Below are 19,309 nucleotides of genomic sequence, written 5' to 3' on the forward strand. Positions count from 1 at the left end.
ATTACTATATCGGCCCTATGGTCAAACAATGGCATGTTGTGTGAACAATTTCTTTTAAAACTTTGGCTTTTGTTTTGCTATCTTCTACTGCCACACCAGATCAGTCAACGAGTGACTGGGTGGAAGCCTTAGATGTGTTTAGCGACTTTACATAGGACCAGAACTTTCTTGGCCAGCTATTTTGCTAAAGTAGGACAGTTCTAGTTGTTGTATGCTTCACTCATAGATCTTTTCACAGACGCACGAATCTCTATCAACATTTGCCTGTCATCATTTGCACATTCTCTTTTGAACTGAGAATGCAACAGCCTTTATTCCTCAGCATTTGCCATGATTCATTGTTAAGCCATGGTGGGTCTTTTCGATCATTAATCCACTTACTAGGCACGTATTTCTCCAGAGCATGATTTATAATCTGTTTAAACTTTGTCCATAATTTCTATAAGACCATTGCACTGGAACTAAATGATGTCAATTCATTGTATGTGTATGATGCTAACAACTGCTTATCTGCTCTTTCCAGCAGAAATGATCTCCTAGCCTTCTAGATAGATTCACCAACTTTCATAACCATAGTCGCTATGATGACATCATGATTACTAGTCACCATCTCTATACTGCTGTCATTGATAAGGTCTGGCCTGTTTGTAGCTACAAGGTCCAAGATGTTTCCATTGCATGTGGGCTGCCAAACTAGCTGTTCAAGACTGTTTTTGGAAAACATGTTCAAAAGTATTTCACAAGGCTGTCTATCTGTACCCCCTGCAATGAATCCATAGACATCCTAGTTTATACTCAGTAGGTTGAAGTAGATGCCAACCAGTATTGCATGATGTAGGTGTTTATACGGTACTGAACGTAAACTTTCTTTGAATGAATCTAGAACTGTTACAGTGGAGTTGGGTGGCCAGTAGAAACATCCAACAATTAGCTTGGTTTCACCTAGACCTGTTACACATGACCAGAAGACTTTACTGTTACACTTAGTTTTGACCTCAATACAGACAATATTTTTGTCATTGTCATCTCCATTGAACACTCCCTCTTCTATGGCATCTAATACACTCCCCCCTCCTATGGCATCTAATCTGTCTTTCTGATGTACATTCTGTGACTCACTAAATGTCCCAGAGCTTTCCACTTTAAGTTTCAGCCAGCTCTCAGTCCCAAGAATAATTTGAGTCAAGAATTTTCCTGGGGTGCAGCTTTATTACGAATACTTCAACAGTACACTGATAAAATTTTGACAGTCAAAGTGTCCTTACTCTGAACGTGGTCTGATTTTGCTATCTGCCTATCAACTGGCAAATGTTCATCAGAGTACCTCAAGCTACTGGCCTAGCTAAAACAGCCCTCATGTGCACTCCACAAGTACTCTGCTACTTAAGTAGCCGCTTGTTTTGTGTAATGCACCCCTGACCTATCAAAGGGAGTCCTATAATTACCCACCTGATAGCAGGTCCAGAAATCTGCAGTCAATAGCATCCCAAAGTCGACATCTAGATCCTCCACTCAGCTCCAAACTAAAGGACACAGATCAATTCTGGAAACATTGCTGCAAATTGCAAATTCTGCTTGCACTCTGCATGTGAGGCCACCTCCGTCAACTGCCTATATGAGCTGTGGATGGACTCAGAACACGTGCAACAGCCATTGTTGGTGCCGATATGAGCTACAACTTGCAGACAACTGCATCCTGCATGCTCAGTAGTGGCAAGCAAGGCCACCTTCACATCTTGGATGATGCCCCTCTCTCCTCCATGACAGACACTACGTGGACATTGGCATTCTTTCCAGTCCTGAATGATATCTTTTAAGGGGCTCCATAACGCACCTAATGCTGGAGCTCCTGATAACTATCAAACCCTGCCCACGTGTGTGTGTCTGGACCCTGCTGAAGGGGTCGCCACCTGTTCACTCACAGGGAAAATAGGCAAGGCCAGATGTCGAGCCTCCACATTGGCCCTCTGTCTTGAGTGACACAAATGTTATCACCTGTCTCTCACCCTGCTGTGAGGGCAGATCCATCACATCAGATACAATAGGAGGTGCATCAGCAGCAGAGCCCATGGGACAAGCAACCGACATCTGAGATGTCCCATATGACAGGGCAGATTCTCAGCCACCACTACACCCTGGAACAGCAGCCTGAAAGCAGCTGAGCATAGCCAAAAAATGCATTCAGTGTTTGTGAACTGAGGAAATCTCATCCTTTGTATGCATACGGCATGCACACATCCTATCCATCCCTAGCAAGACTAAATGAAGAAATAAACTATAAAAGCAGAGAGAAACCCAAATAAGTAACTTTTTACCCTCCAGATGTGTTACCAATGGACACATATGCTTTAATGAGCTGTACAGCTAGCTGTTCAGAGGAAATGAAAACTGCCAACAAAAGAGCATGCATGAAACTTAAAAAATATAGTACTAGCAAAACACAGGAAAAAGCTAAATACATAACTTGCTGCTGTGGAGATGTAAACAGGCGACAGTTGAGGATCTGGCTGACTGGCTTACTAAACAAATGGATGCTTGCCTTCAAACCAGAACAAATGAGCAGCTGGTGCACTAAAGAGTGATGGAATTTACATTCTCAGTTACAAAACACGAGATTAAACATCTTAAATAAAAATTTAAGAAATGTACTACTAGGAAAACACGGGAAAAGCTGAATATGTAACTTGCTGCTCGGAAGATGTGAACAGGTGACACCTAAGGGCCTGTTCACATCTCCCACAGGATGTGAAATGTAAACTTGTGCAATCACTCATGTAACTCAATGCAACACGAATACCTAGTGAAATTCCTAGACAGGTAGAGCTAACCATTAATGACTGTGAGAGTCACATCTGCAGTTTGACCATGCCAGTGCTTTATATGCCCAGTTGAGATGCTGCCTGATAAGCTACATGACTACGCATACTGCACTGGCTTCTCAGTGCACATGCAAGCCCAGTACTCCCATTAGAGATTAAGCACCCACCATCTCATCATAAGTGAAACACAAAGTCTCACTCATCCAGTGTCCTAGCTGTTCCCATCCATAAAATTTTGTATTCCCAAACTCGTATGTTGCTGCTATCTGCATCTTGAGCAAGCTACCCTGCATTCTGTGCACCTTTTAGTGTGCAGTTGCCTTTATGAAAAAGCTGAAATGCTTCCTTTTGTCAACATTGTAGCTCCCCCTCCCTCCTCCCCCCCCCCCCCCCAAAAAAAAGGGAAAAAAACCTCTATCAGACAGTAAAGTAATAGCTCTCATCTCCTCCCTGTTATGCTTCTTTATCTTGTCATTTGTCAATAGCTCACACCACTTCATCACTTTTGTTTTATCATATTCCTTTTTATCTCCCTCTTTCAACCTTTCCCTCGTGTTCATTGATGCTACTGCTCATAATTTAAATCTACTTGCATGTAATTGGTCTTAAATATTGCACTTATCAGGAATGAATATAAATTTGTCCTTTCCTGTACTATTTATGTGACGGTAATTCATAAATGCTGGATTCTCTATCAGACATAACTTATAACATGCTTGTCACAGTGAATATAATTTAAAATATGTAGAATGCCTGATAAGACTTTCGAGAGGGTATCTCAACCACAATAAATAACACATATAAGAATACTAAATGAGAACTAAAACTCATTCACAACTTGCAAATATCTGTTCATCACTAACTCATACCAAAAGAGAGGGACCATTCATATACCAGTTAAAACTGAAAGTTTGCTTCACAAGTCACAGAGATCCAGTGTGTCCATCAGAGATTATACACCAAAGTCAAAACACATCTACTTCCCCACAACTGTCCTCTTTGCCAGTAGAGCAGAACTCCAGGAATGTATAATTTGTGGTGAACTTGACGGCTGGTCCATGAATAGGCAGTGGGGATTTTTGAACTCAAATGGTGTTGTGGCTAGGCATGGGCGGTGTAGGCATTGCTGCAGTTTAATGAAGTCACTTGTCACACTTGGTGGTGAATGGGACTAGTGCTGAATTGGTAGGTTGTTGGTGTGTTACAAGTGAATGGTTCATGCTCATTACATGCTAAAAGTTTGTAAGGGCCAGGGTAAGACAGTTGCAGCAGTGTGAGAACAGTGTCTGTCCTCACTGTTTGGTCTCTTCCACCAAATAAACTCAGTCCTTTAATGGATAAAAATGTTGGCTTCTCCAGGGCAAAATGCTGGTTTACAGTGAAGCTTAGTGATTGGAGGTTTCACATACTGCAGTAGAAACAGCTGTTTCTGCATAGATGTGCACTGATCTGGCTTGAAAAATTCTGATAGAAGCTATAATGTTTCCCCCTAGACCATCTTGGCCGATGATGCACTGATATCCAACTTGGCTGCATGCAAAAGTTGAGTGACACTGATGGTCATTCTGCCATCCAGGTTCTGTTGTGGCACATAAGCACTGCTTTTAGTGTCCTGTGTCAGCCCTGCTCCATCTTGTTATTAGCTGGGTCGCAAGTAGTTGTGTGATGGTGGTGGAAACCACACAACTTAGCAAATTCACAAAATAACACTGACACAATTGTTGTCTTTGGTCCATTGTGACATATGCCGGGCAGCTGAACTGAGTGATTTACATTGTAAGGAATGTCTTTGTTGTTGCAGAAATGTCTGTAATCAGAGGAGTTTCAGACCAACAAGTATATCGGTAGTTGCCGTGAAGATATATCAGAACTCCTTTGTAGGAGGCAGCAGGCCCACTAATTCAGTGAGTACGTGGGGAAAAAAAGCTGTGAGGTTTTAGGAAAATGATGTATTGTCTTATGTACATGGAGGCTGACTTTTGCTACTTGACATACCACATATGCTGTAGTACATGCGTGACAGTCGTTTTTAATACTCTGCCAAATGAACCTGTCCTTGGCAGGTTTTTCTTATGCTATTAGCTCCAGGGTGAGCAAGACTGTACACTGAGCTGAACACTTGCTGCAAAAAACAGTAGGTGTGAATTGTCTAGGAGGTTTTTTAGAGATACCACACGAAAATGATGATTTTGATCCCTTTAAAGACAGCTCTTTAGCTTCATTCTTACATCTCCATTTTTCACAACTTCTTCTAACCTTGGCTTCTTATGCTGATGTTGATTTGTCACAATCAGTTTTGTAGGAAATTCTGCTGAGCCTCAAAAACCACTCGCCCACCTTGTTATCAGCTCCATTCACATGTCTCACATCTATGGTAAACTGATTAATAAATTCTAAAAGGACTGATGACCTCCACAGTTTGGCCCCTTAGGAATTCACACAATAAATTCTAATTTTTGGGGAAGGTGTCTCCTTAGGCCTTCTGAAGGCAAAAGTAATGGGCTTGTGGTCTGTATAAATTACAAATGGTCTTGCTTCCACATATGGGTGGAAGTGACAAATTTCTTTGTATATTGCAAGCAGCTCCTGATCGTAAGCACTAGACTGCAAAATATGGCAGTTATTCCTCAACTGTGAAAGATTGTCAGGAGTATATTCTGGAGGATCAAATTACAACCCTTCTGCATTTGTAAGCACTGTATGAGGTGGTGCAACATTGTTTTGTTGCTGAAGTATGGCATTTGATGGGGTTAGTAAGGGACATGGTGCTGGTTTTGGAAACCTTGCCGAAATGCATCTAATGAACAAAGTAAGAGCATATGGACTATCAGACCAATTGTGTGATTGGATTGAAGAGTCGCAGCGGAGTGTCGTAGGACTGTTGCTATTCACAATATATATAAATGACCTTGTGGATAACATCGGAAGTTCACTGAGGCTTTTTGCGGATGATGCTGTAGTATATCGAGAGGTTGTAACATTGGAAAATTGTACTGAAATGCAGGAGGATCTGAAACGTATTGACGCATGGTGCAGGGAACGGCAGATGAATCTCAATGTAGACAAGTGTAATGTGCTGTGAGTACATAGAAAGAAAGATCCTTTATCATTTAGCTACAATATAGCAGGTCAGCAGCGGGAAGCAATTAATTCCATAAATTATCTGGGAGTAGGTATTAGGAGTGATTTAAAATGGAATGACCATATAAAATTAATTGGCGGTAAAGCAGATGCCAGACCGAGATTCATTGGATGACTCCTAAGGAAATGCAATCCAAAAACAAAGGAAGTAGGTTACAGTACACTTGTCCACCCACTGCTTGAACACTGCTCACCAGTGTGGGATCCGTACCAGATAGGGTTGATAGAAAAGATAGAGAAGATCCAACGGAGAGCAGCGTGCTTTGTTACAGGATCATTCAATAATTGCGAAAGCATTAGGGAGGCGATAGATAAACTCCAACTTCAGTGGAAGACGCTGCAAGAGAGAAGCTCAGTAGCTCAGTACAGGCTTTTGTTGAAGTTTCGAGAATATATCTTCACTGAGGAGTCAAGCAGTATATTGCTCCCTCCTACGCGTATCTTGCGAAGAGACTATAAGGATGAAATCAGAGAGATTAAGAGCCCACACAGAGGCATACCAAAAATCTTTCTTTCCACAAACAATACGAGACTGGAATAGAAGGGAGAACTGATAGAGGTACTCAAAGTACCTTCTGCCACACACCGTCAGGTGGCTTGCAGAGTATGGATGTAGATGTAGATGCATGTCAATCGTTTCATTTCTAAGCCAGAGTTGTGCTGTACATAAGTACATAATAATGCAAGAAATTTGTGCCCAAAATGGTATCAGACCCTTCAGCTAACACAAAAGACCAGTCTAATGATCGTTGGAATCCTAAGTCCACTGTTGTTCTGCACCCACTGAATGTGGAGGTAAGCAAACTGTGGGCAGTATTGAGCCACGCGCCTCTCTCTCTCTCTTGTTGGTAAAATGGCCATGCTTGAAGCGCAGGCCACCAGGTATGTACACAGTGCATTACCTTCATACAAATGTCTCAATCCATGGAAAACACTAGCTTGGCTCAGATGTGTTGGATAGCCACAAGTACTGACAGTGTCAATATTTCTTGTTATTTGGTGTGGGCTGCTGGAAAGGAAAATGACACTTGGCTGCTGGTTTATTATGATGGCTGGTGTGGCAGTAGCTTTGATGTTGTCTCTGTATGTCTGTGCGGATGGATATGTGTGTGTGTGCGAGTGTATACCTGTCCTTTTTCCCCCCTAAGGTAAGTCTTTCCGCTCCCAGGATTGGAATGACTCCTTACCCTCTCCCTTAAAACCCACATCCTTTCGTCTTTCCCTCTCCTTCCCTCTTTCCTGATGAGGCAACAGTTTGTTGCGAAAGCTTGAATTTCGTGTGTATGTTTGTGTTTGTATGTGTGTCTATCGACCTGCCAGCACTTTCGTTCGGTAAGTCACATCATCTGTGTTTTTAGATATACTTTTCCCACGTGGAATGTTTCCCTCTATTTTTTTTATATATATATATATATATATATATATATATATATATATATGTGTGTGTGTTTGCACAGGATAGAGTAGCGTGGAGAGCTGCATCAAACCAGTCTTTGGACTGAAGACGACAACAACAACAGCCCTATTATTGATGGTATATATATATATATATATATAAAAATAGGGCTGTTGTTGTTGTCGTCTTCAGTCCAAAGACTGGTTTGATGATGCAGCTCTCCACGCTACTCTATCCTGTGCCAGCCTCTTCAGTTCCAAGTAACTACTCCAACCTACATCCTTCTGAATCTTTTTACTGTATTCATCTCTTGGTCTCCTTCTATGATTTCTACCCTCCACAATTCCCTCCAATACGAAATCCCTTGATGTCTCAGAATGTGTCCCACCAACTGACCTATTCTTCTAGTCAGGTTGTGCCACAAATTTCTTTTCTCTCCAGTTCTGTTCAGTATTTCCTCATTAGTTATGTGATCTACCCATCTAGCTTCAGCGTTCTTCTGTAGCACACATTTCAAAAGCTTCTATTCTCTTCCTGTCTAAACTATTTATCATCCATCTTTCACTTCCATTCACAGCTACACTCCAAGAAAAGACTTTTGACGCTTAAGTCTATACTCAGTGTTCTTCATAAATGCTTTTGTTGCGATTGCCAGTCTACATTTGACCACCATCACTTATTTCGCTGCCCAAGTAGTAAAACTCTTCCACTACTTTAAGTGTCTCATTTCTTAATCTAATTCCTTCAGCATCACCTGATTTAATTCAACTGCATTCCATTTGCCTTGTTTTGCTTTTGTTGGTGTTCATATTGTATTCTTCTTTCAAGTTACTAACCATTCCTTGCAGTTGCTCCTCCAAGTCCTTTGCTGTCTCTGACAGAATCACAGTGTCATTGGCAAACCTCAAAGTTTTTATTTCTGCTCCCAGGATTTTAATTCCTGTTCCAAATTTTTCTTTTGTTGCCTTTACTGCTTGCTCTATATTCAAATTGACTAACATCAGAGATAGGCTACAACCCTTTCTCTCTCCCTTCTCAATCACTTCTTCCCTTTCATGCCCCTTGACTCTTATAATAATATCTGCCATCTGGTTTCTATAAAAATTGTAAATAGCCTTTCACTCCCTGTGTTTTACCCATGCCACCTTTAGAATTTGAAAGAGAGTGTTCCAGTCAACATTGTCTAAAACTTTCTCTAAGTCTACAAATTCTATAAACGTAGATTTGTCTTTCTTTAACCGATCTTCTAAGGTAAGTCATAGGGTCACTGAAATCCAAAATAATTTTCCCTGAGGTTGGCTTCTACCAGTTTTTCTATTCTTCTGTAAAGAATTTGTACTAGTATTTTACAAATGTGACATATTAAACTGATAGTTCGGTAATTTTCACACCTGTTAGCATCTGCTTTCTTTGGAATGAGAATTATTATATTCTTCTTGAAGTCTGAAGGTATTTCACCTGTCTCATACATTTTGCACACCAGCTGGGACAATTTCGTCATGGCTGGCTCTCCCAAAGCTATCAGTAGTTCTGACATAATGTTGTCAACTCCTGGGTCCTTGTTTTGATGTAGGTCTTTCATTGCTCTGTCAAATTCTTCACAAAGTACCGTATCTCCCACCTCATCTTCGTCTGTGCCATCTTCCATTTCCATAATATTGCCGTCAAGTATATCTCCCTGTTATAGATCATCTATATAATCTTTCCAGCTTTCTGCCTTTCCTTCTTGGCTTAGGACTGATTTTCCAACTGCACTCTTGATATTCACACAGCTGTTTCTGTTAAATCTTCAAATTTAACACATATATTTCGGACAACACAACAACACATATAAGTCACTGAGTAAGTGGACCTGTGAACAAGTCGGCATTCGATTAAACACTGAGTCTCAGTCTAGCGGCCGCTGCTCGGCTGGCCGCTTAGGTGGCGCAGCTGCTGCATGGCTGGCAGACAGCGCCGCACGTAGAGGACGTGCGTAATTGCGCGGCGGTACTTTGAATAATCGGCGAGTCACAACTCTTTCCCCCCCTTTGAAATGGTTGCACTGGTCTTGATGGAGGTGTCCTGGAGATGGCTAACGTCCATAGGCGTTGTTTGACTCGCCGTAAAGTCTCGAGGAGGAGGCTTCCCGTATGGACGGAAGTGTCCCCGATGATAACGGGTCGAGATGACAGGAGACGTAGGGGTCGAATCTGCTGGGGCCCCATGCACCAATCTGCCCATTGCGGCAAGTCCAGTTGATATGACAGGAGACTTGGGCGATGTGTCGGCGTCAGTTGGAGGAGGAGGCGAGTAGATGCACGCTGACAGAGGATGGTCCTCCGGTTCCTGCATGGGCATGTCTCCTGGTGGCGTCCGTTCTGGTGCTGGCATCGCGATGACGGTGAGAGGGCTGCGTTGTGAGTATTGCGAGATGCCAAGATCCCGAGCATCAGGTAGAGCCAAAGGTGGTGCGGTGGCATTTGGAACAGGCGTTGCTGGCACCCGAGGCCGAAGCTGGTCCGAATGACGCACTGCAACACCCATGTCCGTCTGGATTTCATACAGGCGTCTGCCATGGTGTCGTAAGATGCGGCCCGGGCTCCATTTTGGCCGCCTGCTATATCCCCGTACCCAGACGAGGTCGTCGGCGGTGAACCGGCCAAGTGAAGGCACCCGCGGCCGTGAGGTGGGAGGCTGCAGAAGATGAAGTAGCGTGTGGGGCTGTCGGCCATGTAACAGCTCAGCCGGGCTGTGATCACCCATGTGGGTGAAACGGTAAGACGCCAGGAACCGGAGAAGCGCATCATCAGCAGCAGAAGAAGTCAGAAGTTTCTGCATCTGAGCCTTAAATGTGCGGACCAGTCGTTCAGCCTCACCATTGGATTGTGGATGGAATGGCGGGGCCGTGACATGCGTAACGCCGTGACGAGCACAAAAATCCGCAAAGTCGGAAGAGGCAAATTGCGGACCATTATCAGTAACAAGAGTAGAGGGAAGGCCTTCCAAAGAAAAAATGCGGGCGAGAGCACTGGTGGTTGCCGTGGTGGTAGGCGACGTGCAACGGACAATGAAAGGAAAGTTAGAGTAGGCGTCAATTACGAGGAGCCAATAAGTACCTAAAAGGGGTCCTGCAAAGTCAGCATGAATGCGCTCCCAGGGCTTCTCAGGCGAAGGCCACGGTGACAAAGATGACTTCGAGGCAGCGGCCTGTGACGCACAAGGGCCGCAGGCAGCGACCATGTGTGCTATTTCAGAGTCGATGCCAGGCCAGTACACATGACGGCGCGCCAGAGATTTTGTGCGAGACACACCCCAGTGCCCCTGGTGAAGGAGGCGCAAGACCGAAGCACGCAAAGACGCAGGTACCACAACACGCGGCGAAACATTGTCAGTGGAGAGGAGGATAACACCATCCCTAGCCGTGAGGCGGTAGCGCAAAGTGTAGTAGTTTCGCAACGGATCATAAGTCTTAGCGGACGGGCGATCTGGCCAACCCTTCTGAATACAGTGTAAAATCCGGGAGAGGGTAGCGTCAGAACCCGTAGCAGCCGCCAGCCTGTCCCCAGTGATGGGGAACCCGTCCACAACCCGCTGCTCGGCAACATCCAGGTGGAAACACAAAAGTTCGTCCCTATCGAATGCCTGATCAGGACCCATGTGAAGGCGAGACAAAGCATCAGCATTCGCATGTTGAGCCGTTGGCCAAAAATGAATCTCATAATTGAAACGGGACAAGTAAAGAGCCCAACGCTGGAGGCGGTGCGCAGCCTTGTCGGGAAGTGACGTTGATGGATGAAACAAGGAAACAAGTGGTTTGTGATCCGTAACAAGATGAAATTTTGAGCCATAGAGAAAAACACCAAACTTATGAAGAGCATAAATGATGGCCAAAGCTTCTTTCTCAATTTGAGAATACTTTTGTTGGGCATCCGTGAGCGTTTTGGAGGCATAAGCAATGGGTTGTTCTGAACTGTCAGAAAAACGGTGCGCAAGGACTGCACCGACCCCATATTGAGAGGCGTCTGTGGCAAGAACAAGATGTTGGCCAGGTCGATAAGTAGCCAGGCACGGGGCCTGTTTCAGCATAGTCTTTAATTTCCGAAAAGCCGCATCACATGACGCGGACTAGTGAAAAGGCACGTTTTTATGCAACAGGCGATGCAACGTCTGAGCCACCGACGCCACAGATGGTAAAAACTTGTGATAGTATGCTATTTTCCCCAAGAAGGCCTGCAGTTCCTTAACAGATGTAGGGCGAGGAAGGGCATCGATCGCAGCGACAGTTTGCTGAAGCGGACGAATACCATCCTGAGAGAGTTGAAACCCCAAGTACGTGATAGATGCCTGAACAAATTGTGATTTCTGAAGATTACACTTAAGACTGGCAATCTGTAAGACATGAAAAAGTGTGCGGAGATTTTGAAGATGTTCTTCAGTGGTGGAGCCAGTGACAACTATGTCGTCCATGTTATTGATACACCCCGGGACAGTGAGCAATAATTGTCCCAAGAATCGCTGAAAAATAGCAGGGGCGCTAGCAACCCCGAATGGCAAGTGTTGGTACTGATAGAGGCCGAAAGGCATGTTAAGGACCAGAAACTGCCGGGAAGCAGCATCGAGAGGAAGTTGACGATAAGCTTCTGACAGGTCAATTTTAGAAAAATACTGTCCTCCAGCGAGTTTAGTGAACAGTTCTTCAGGACGGGGCATAGGGTAAGTGTCGATGAGGCATTGTGCATTTACAGTGGCTTTGAAATCGGCACAGAGACGAATATCACCATTGGGCTTAGCAACTACAACAACAGGAGAGGACCACTCACTGGAAGTGACAGGAAGCAAGTCCCCTGAAGCAGTGAGACGATCCAACTCCCGTTTTACCCGATCACGAAGGGCCACAGGAATGGGCCGAGCCCAAAAAAACTTAGGCCAAGCAGTAGGTTTGAGCGTGATATGAGCTTCAAAGTCGTTTGCACGGCCTAACCCAGGAGAAAAAAGGGACGAAAATCTAGTCGACAAGGAATCCAGTTGAGCATAAGGAATAGCGTCAGAGGCAACATTGACAGAGTCATCTATGGAGAACCCAAAAACGCAAAAGGCATCAAAACCAAAAAGATTTTCTGCGTTGCTCTGGTCGACCACAAATATGGGAACAGTGCGAACGACGGATTTGTAAGATACCTCAGCATGAAACTGTCCCAAGAGAGAAATCTCCTGTTTATTGTACGTCCGTAATTGCCGAGTGACAGGGGACAGGAGTGGAGAACCCAGCTGAAGATACGTCTGAGAATTAATTATAGTGGCAGCAGAACCGGTATCCACTTGCATGCGAACATCTCGACCAAGGATTTGGACAGTGAGGAATAACTTCCCTTAAAGGGAAGAAGTGCAATTGACAGACAACACAGAATCAGAATCAGCGTCATGTTCATGAACATCGTGTATGCGGTCGGATTTACAAACGGAAGACACATGACCTTTCTTTTTGCAATTGTGACACACAGTCCAACGTTGGGGACAATCCTCACGTGAATGTTTCGTAAAACACCGTGGACATGAAGGAAGTTGCCGGGGATTTTGCTGCAGTTTCTTAGTGGGTTGTTTACGGCTAGGCCGAGGCTGCGCGTGGGAGCGTACTGCGGCCACGTCGGCCGGCGGGGACGCACTGCATGCATCGTCAACAGCGCACAGAGGTTGTATTTCCCCGACGTCACCCCACCCTTCTATTTGCGCCCCAGCGGTGCGAGAAATTTCAAAAGACTGCGCAATGGAGAGAACTTCATCTAGAGTCAGATTCGCCAACTGAAGGGCACGTTGCCGAACTTCTTTGTCAGGCGCCAACCGGATAATAGCATCCCGTACTATGGAATCAGCATAGGATTCTTTGTGAACGTCAGTAACAAATTGACACTTTCGACTGAGGCCGTGAAGTTCAGCAGCCCAAGCGCGATAGGACTGATTTGGTTGTTTTTGACAACGATAAAAGGCAACACGAGAGGCTACCACATGCGTTTGCTTTTGAAAATAGACAGACAGAAGGGAGCACATTTCAGCTAAGGACAAAGAAGCAGGATCCTTCAAAGGGGCCAATTGCAACAACAACCGATACATTTGAGGTGAAATCCAGGAAAGGAACAGAGACTTACATGGTTGTTCGTCCGTGACATGAAATGCCAAGAAGTGCTGTCGAAGACGTTTTTCATAATCAGACCAGTCTTCCGCCGTCTCGTCATAAGGTGGAAAAGGAGGTACAGCCAACGACGATAAACGCCCCGAATTTGACGCCGCGACGAAATCGCGAATCGCCGCTGTTAGAAGCATTTGCTGTTCAAGGAGATTTTGCAAGAGCTGCTCGACAGTAGCCATGATACCCTGTGAGTCAACGGTGAAAAGGAAAAATCCCATCCTCGTCGCCAATTGTTAAATCTTCAAATTTAACACATATATTTCGGACAACACAACAACACATATAAATCACTGAGTAAGTGGACCTGTGAACAAGTCGGCCTTCGATTAAACACTGAGTCTCAGTCTAGCGGCCACTGCTCGGCTGGCCGCTTAGGTGGCGCAGCTGCTGCATGGCTGGCAGACAGCGCCGCACGTAGAGGACGTGCGTAATTGCACGGCGGCACTTTGAATAATCAGCGAGTCACAACAGTTTCCCTTTTATGTAGAGGTCTCTTTAATTTTCCTGCAGGCAGTATCTATCTTTCCTCTAGTGAAAAATGCTTTGAAACCATTACATTTGTCCTCTATCCATTCTTGCACAGCCATTTTGCACTTCGTGTCAATCTCATTTTTTAAACGTTTTTTGTTCCCTTTCGCCTGCTTCATTTGCTGCATTTTTAAACTATTTCCTTTCATCATTGAAATTCAATATCTCTTGCGTTAGCCAAGGATTTCTACTAGGCCTTGTATTTTTACCTATTTGATCCTTTGCCACCTTCACTACTTTATCTCTCAAAGCTACCCATTCTTCTTCTACTATATTCATTCCCCCTGTTCTTGTCAATCATTTCCTAATGCTCCCTCTGAAACTCTCTACAGCCTCTGGTTCTTTCAGTTTATCCAGGTTCCAGCTTCTTAAATCCTTAACCTTTTCCAGTTTCTTCAGTTTTAATTTTCCATTCATAACCAATAAATAGTGGTCAGAGTCCATATCTGCCCCTGGAAATGTCTTACAATTTAAAATCTGGTTCTTAAATCTCTGTCTTACCATTATATAATCAATTTGAAACCTTCTGATGTCTCCAGAACTCTTCCATGGGTACAACCTCCTTTCATGATTCTTAAGCCAAGTGCAAAATTCTACCAGGTGGCTTCCTCTTTCTTTCCTTTCCCTCACTCCATATTCACCTGCTATTTTTCCTTCTCTTCCTCTTCCTACTATCAAATACCAGTCCCCTATGACTATTAAATTTTTGTCTCCCTTAACCATCTGAATAATTTCTTTTCTCTCTTCATACAATTCTTCAATCACTTCATCCTCTGCGGAGCTACTTGGCGTATGAACTTGTACTTCTGTATTGGGTATGGGATTCGTGTTTATCTTGACTACAATAATGTGTTCACTATGCTGTTAGTAATAGCTTATCCATGTTCCATCTTTTTATTCGTTATTAAACCTACTCCTGCATTACCGATATTTGATTTTGTATTTATCACTCTGTGTTCACCTGACCAGAAGGCCTGTTCCTCCTGCCACCAAACTTCACTACCTCCCACTATATCCAACTGTAACCTATACCTTTCCCTTCTTAAATTTTCTAATCTACCTGCTCGATTAAGGGATCTGACATTCCACTCTCTGATCCATAGGATGCCAGTTTTGTTTCTACTGATAATAATCGGATTATGGCTAGTAATACTCTGTGATAGATGCCAATTGTATAGTTGTCACCAACTTTACTATACGTTTTTCTCTGTGGACAGTGGAAGCAAATTAAAAAAATATCCTAAATAGTAACTGACTATATATTTGGCATACAAAAATGATTATTGTGGATGACTTATGGAGTATATGAAGAAATTGAATATGAAATGTAAACATAAATCACTAATACAGTAAAGCGGCTCTTTAAAGTAAAATTATTTGGTTTCCATTTTCTTTCCATCATACTTTCTTCTTTATTTGAGTAACATGTATGATATTCTCATTTTTAAGATCTGCGGGATGTACTGCAGAAAATGCGTGCCGAAATTAAAGCTACTGAAGAACAGTTAAGTACCTATAGAGAAGATATTAAAGCAACTCTCAACAGACAGAGAATTGTGGAGAATAGTATTCAAAGGTAAAACTTTTCACAATGTGACATATCAGAAATGTGTTGGCTATCTTGTTACTTTTTAAATCAGAATACCATGTTACCTTAAACAAGTGTTTATTCTTTCCAACCACTTTGTGTGCTTACATGTACTCTAAGTTTTCTTGTATTAAATGTTATAGCACGAACGATTCATCCCTTTTGGTGGAAAAGCTACGATGTGACCTCAAAAAGCAGGTGACTCTTGAACAAATAAGAACTGAAGAACAAACAGAAAGGTATCAAAATATAGTTACTAAATATGAAAAGCTGTGGAATGGCTATGAGGTCAGTGTTCATACAGTTTTTTCTTTTATGGTTTTTGTGTGAAGTGTATATCCCAGAAATTAGTAGTTAAATATTTTCTTGTCACAGGAGAAGTTAAGTGACATATCAGTATCAATTAATCAAAAATGTCTTAAACCTAAATATTCACTCATATTTATATAACAACATGAGATTATGCTATGGTCCTATAGTTTAGTGTTATGAATCCCAAAAAAGACTTGTCAGGCTTATAACATTCATTATAATAGTCTGTACTTAGTACTGATACTTTCATTGAGTTGATTCATTTTCACAGGCGGTGTATAACTTGTTTCCCATGGTACCTGAAAGAAACAACTTACAGTTACGTATAAAGAGGCTGGAAATAATTGTTGTGCACAAAAGGAAGTTACTGGAGTCAGAGAAGGCAAAGAAGAATCAAATAGAAGCAATAAGAGGTGATTGTTTCAATTTTTTATGTACAGTAAAGTTGCCAAATTAAATATTTTTGTCAGATGTGTGTTATTTGGCGATAATAACACTCTCTACATGCCCATAACAGCTTTACAGTCTTGAACATAATCATTTTTTGACATCCACATTAATAGTCGTATCTTAAATATAATATACACAGAAATAACACACTAGCTAATATGGGTCAGATATCTTTAAGCAAATATTTGTGGCTGCTGGTATGCTAGAAATATATGTATGTAAAAAAAATTATACAACCAATAATGGAAAAAATTTCTCATGCTTTCAGCCATGTCGAGTGGTTTAAATCCATGATTTCATGGATTTTAAACACTCATGTGGCTGGAAGTCTGAGAGTATTTTATCAGTACACATCCCCAAAAAACTATGCATTCATCTATAACAAATAATGAAGTTTAGAAATCATTAAGTGAATTAATAACTGTTTTAAATCTCCTACAAAGGTTTTCTATGGAAATTATTTATATCGTTTGGTAACCTGTTAAAGAAATGTCTTCCAGCAAAAAGTGGTCTAATGATCCATAGTTCTTTTATTACTTTGTATCATATTCAGTCATTTATTCATCATCTTCTACAGATTACAAAATAAAAGGAGCAGCTTAATGTTTTGATGGGGGGAGGGGGCCTTTGGGGTGAATATTGGGACGAGAAAATTCTGATCCTATGAAAAATTGTTAAGCCTGTCTAAGGCTTGCATTCAGTCCCTTGTTGACCAATCTGGTGTGGCAGTTGAACATAGCAAAACAAAACCCAAAGTTTTAAATTTCATGTTCAAGAAATCATTCACATAGGAGAATCATACAAACATATCGTCATTTGTCCATCAGACAGACTTTGGAATGGATGACATAGTGGTAAGCATCCCTGGCATAGAGAAACAACTGAAAGGTTTGAAAGCAAGTAACTCACCAGGTCCACGTGGAATCGCAATTCAGTTTCACAAAGAGTATTCCATAGCATCGGCTTCCTATGTAGCTTGCATTTATCATGAATCTCTTGCTCAGCACGAAGTCCCAAATGACTGGAAAGAAATGCAGGTGACTTCAGTATATAAGAAGGGTAAAACAATAAACCAGCAAAATTACAGACCAATATCCCTAACTTTGGTGTGCTGCAGAATCGTTGAACATATTCTTAGTTTGAATATAATAAACTTTCTTGAGACTGAGATGCTTATGTCTACAAATCAGTATGGTTGTAGAAAACATCACTCGTGTGAAACTCAGCTTGCCCTTTTCTCACATGATATATTGCGAACTATGGATGAAGGGCAACAGGCAGATTTCATATTTGTAGATTCCCGGAAAGAATTTGACACAATGCCCCATTGCAGTCTGTTAATGAAGGTGAATGGCGAATGATCATCAGAGACAAGGGTATTGTCAGGAGTGCCCCATGGAAGTGTGATAGGACTGCTGTTGTTCTTTATATACATAAATGATTTGGTGGACAGGGTGGGCAGCAAACTGTGACTGTTTGCTGATGATGCTGTAGTGTACGGTAAGGTGTCAAAGTTGAGTGACTTTAGGAAGATATCAAGAAGACTCAGACAAAATTTCTAGAATTTAGTGTGGATAAATACGAAGAACAAACATGTAATGTTCAGTTATGTATTACTAATGTCCTACTTGACACAGTCAAATTGTTTAAATATCCGGGTGTAACACTGCAAAACGATATGAAATGGAACGAGCATGTGAGAACTGTGATTAGGAAAGCAAATGGTCGACTTCGGTTTATTAGGCGAATTTTAGGAAATATTGGTTAACCTGTAAAGGAGACCATATTTAGGATGCTGGTGTGATCTATTCTTGAGTATTGCTGAAGCAAAATATTTAAGCAATTCAGAGGCAGGCTGCTAGATTTGTTACTAGTAGGTTTGAACAACACGTAACTGTTATGGAGGTTCCTTGGGAGCTGAAATGGGAATCCCTGGATGGAAGGCAACATTCTTTTTGGGGAACACTATTGAGAAACTTTAGAGAACTGACATTTGAAGCTGACTGCTGAACGATTCGACTGCTGCCAACACACATTGCGTGTAAGGACCACAAAGATAAGATTCGAGAAATTAGGGTACATATGGAGGCATTTAGACAGTTGTTTTCCCTTCACTCTGATTGCGAGTGGAACAGGAAAGAAAATGACTGGTAGTGGTACAGGCTGCATTCAGCCACGTGCAGTATGGTGACTTGCAGAGTATCGATGTAGTTGTAACTGGAAGCAATACAAATGTTTATCATAAAGTACCTGCTACAGCTTTATTATTACAATAAATATTGCACATGATCACATTTACACGACTTGTCATTATGTCAATATGTGATACATCTGATGAACTGGGCTATATATTTACCAGCAGAAAAAGAGGTGAATATGTTCTACTTTAAGAAATTAACAGAGAAGAGGGGAACCACATTCCACCTTCCTCACCAAAATATTTGGCATGCAAACATATTCATACTCTTTTAACACTGAACACTTTGAATCCTTTTACCCAGTCTCTCTTTGTAGAGAAGTCTCAATATTCAGCGTCTCCCTGTCTTGTCACTGTCTATATATGTCCCATGGCCTCCTTTTTCTCTCGTTCACACTTTTTCCTGTCTGTTTTTCCCACTGCCACTGTCTTCGTCCCTTCTGTCTCTCTCTTAACACTGTCTCCTCTGTTGCTTTCACTGTATCTCTGTTCCACTGCCATTTTCTTTGTCACATTCTTTTCCCCTGCCATTGTTACTGTCTCTCTCTTTCTCGCTTACAGTCTGCTGTCTTCCTCTTCAACCACAATTGTCTCCTCTCCACATGTTCTTAGCGAGAGTTTGCTCAGTATTTTGATCCCTAACTTGACTTTAACACCTTGGTATAGAGGATGGAAGAACTTGGGCAAATTTTTTAACACATGGGCATAGGGC

General features: G+C 42.3%; 1 protein-coding gene across 5 annotated transcripts in view; it reads left to right on the forward strand.

Moving 5' to 3' along the window:
- Positions 1–19,309, forward strand: part of LOC124545468 (putative mediator of RNA polymerase II transcription subunit 26) — a 386,951-nt gene that overhangs the window by 57,002 nt on the left and 310,640 nt on the right. For 4 of the 5 annotated variants that reach the window (XM_047124398.1, XM_047124396.1, XM_047124397.1 and 1 more), the window contains 3 exons: positions 15,500–15,626; positions 15,782–15,926; positions 16,222–16,363. In XM_047124398.1, coding sequence (XP_046980354.1) covers positions 15,523–15,626; positions 15,782–15,926; positions 16,222–16,363 — 391 coding nt within the window. In that variant the 5' untranslated portion in view covers positions 15,500–15,522. Of the gene's footprint in view, positions 1–15,499; positions 15,627–15,781; positions 15,927–16,221; positions 16,364–19,309 lie in introns of those variants that run through there. The other variant, XM_047124401.1, reaches the window with a different exon arrangement.

This window comes from Schistocerca americana, chromosome 8 (assembly GCF_021461395.2).
Source record: "Schistocerca americana isolate TAMUIC-IGC-003095 chromosome 8, iqSchAmer2.1, whole genome shotgun sequence".
NCBI classification, from domain to species: domain Eukaryota; kingdom Metazoa; phylum Arthropoda; class Insecta; order Orthoptera; family Acrididae; genus Schistocerca; species Schistocerca americana.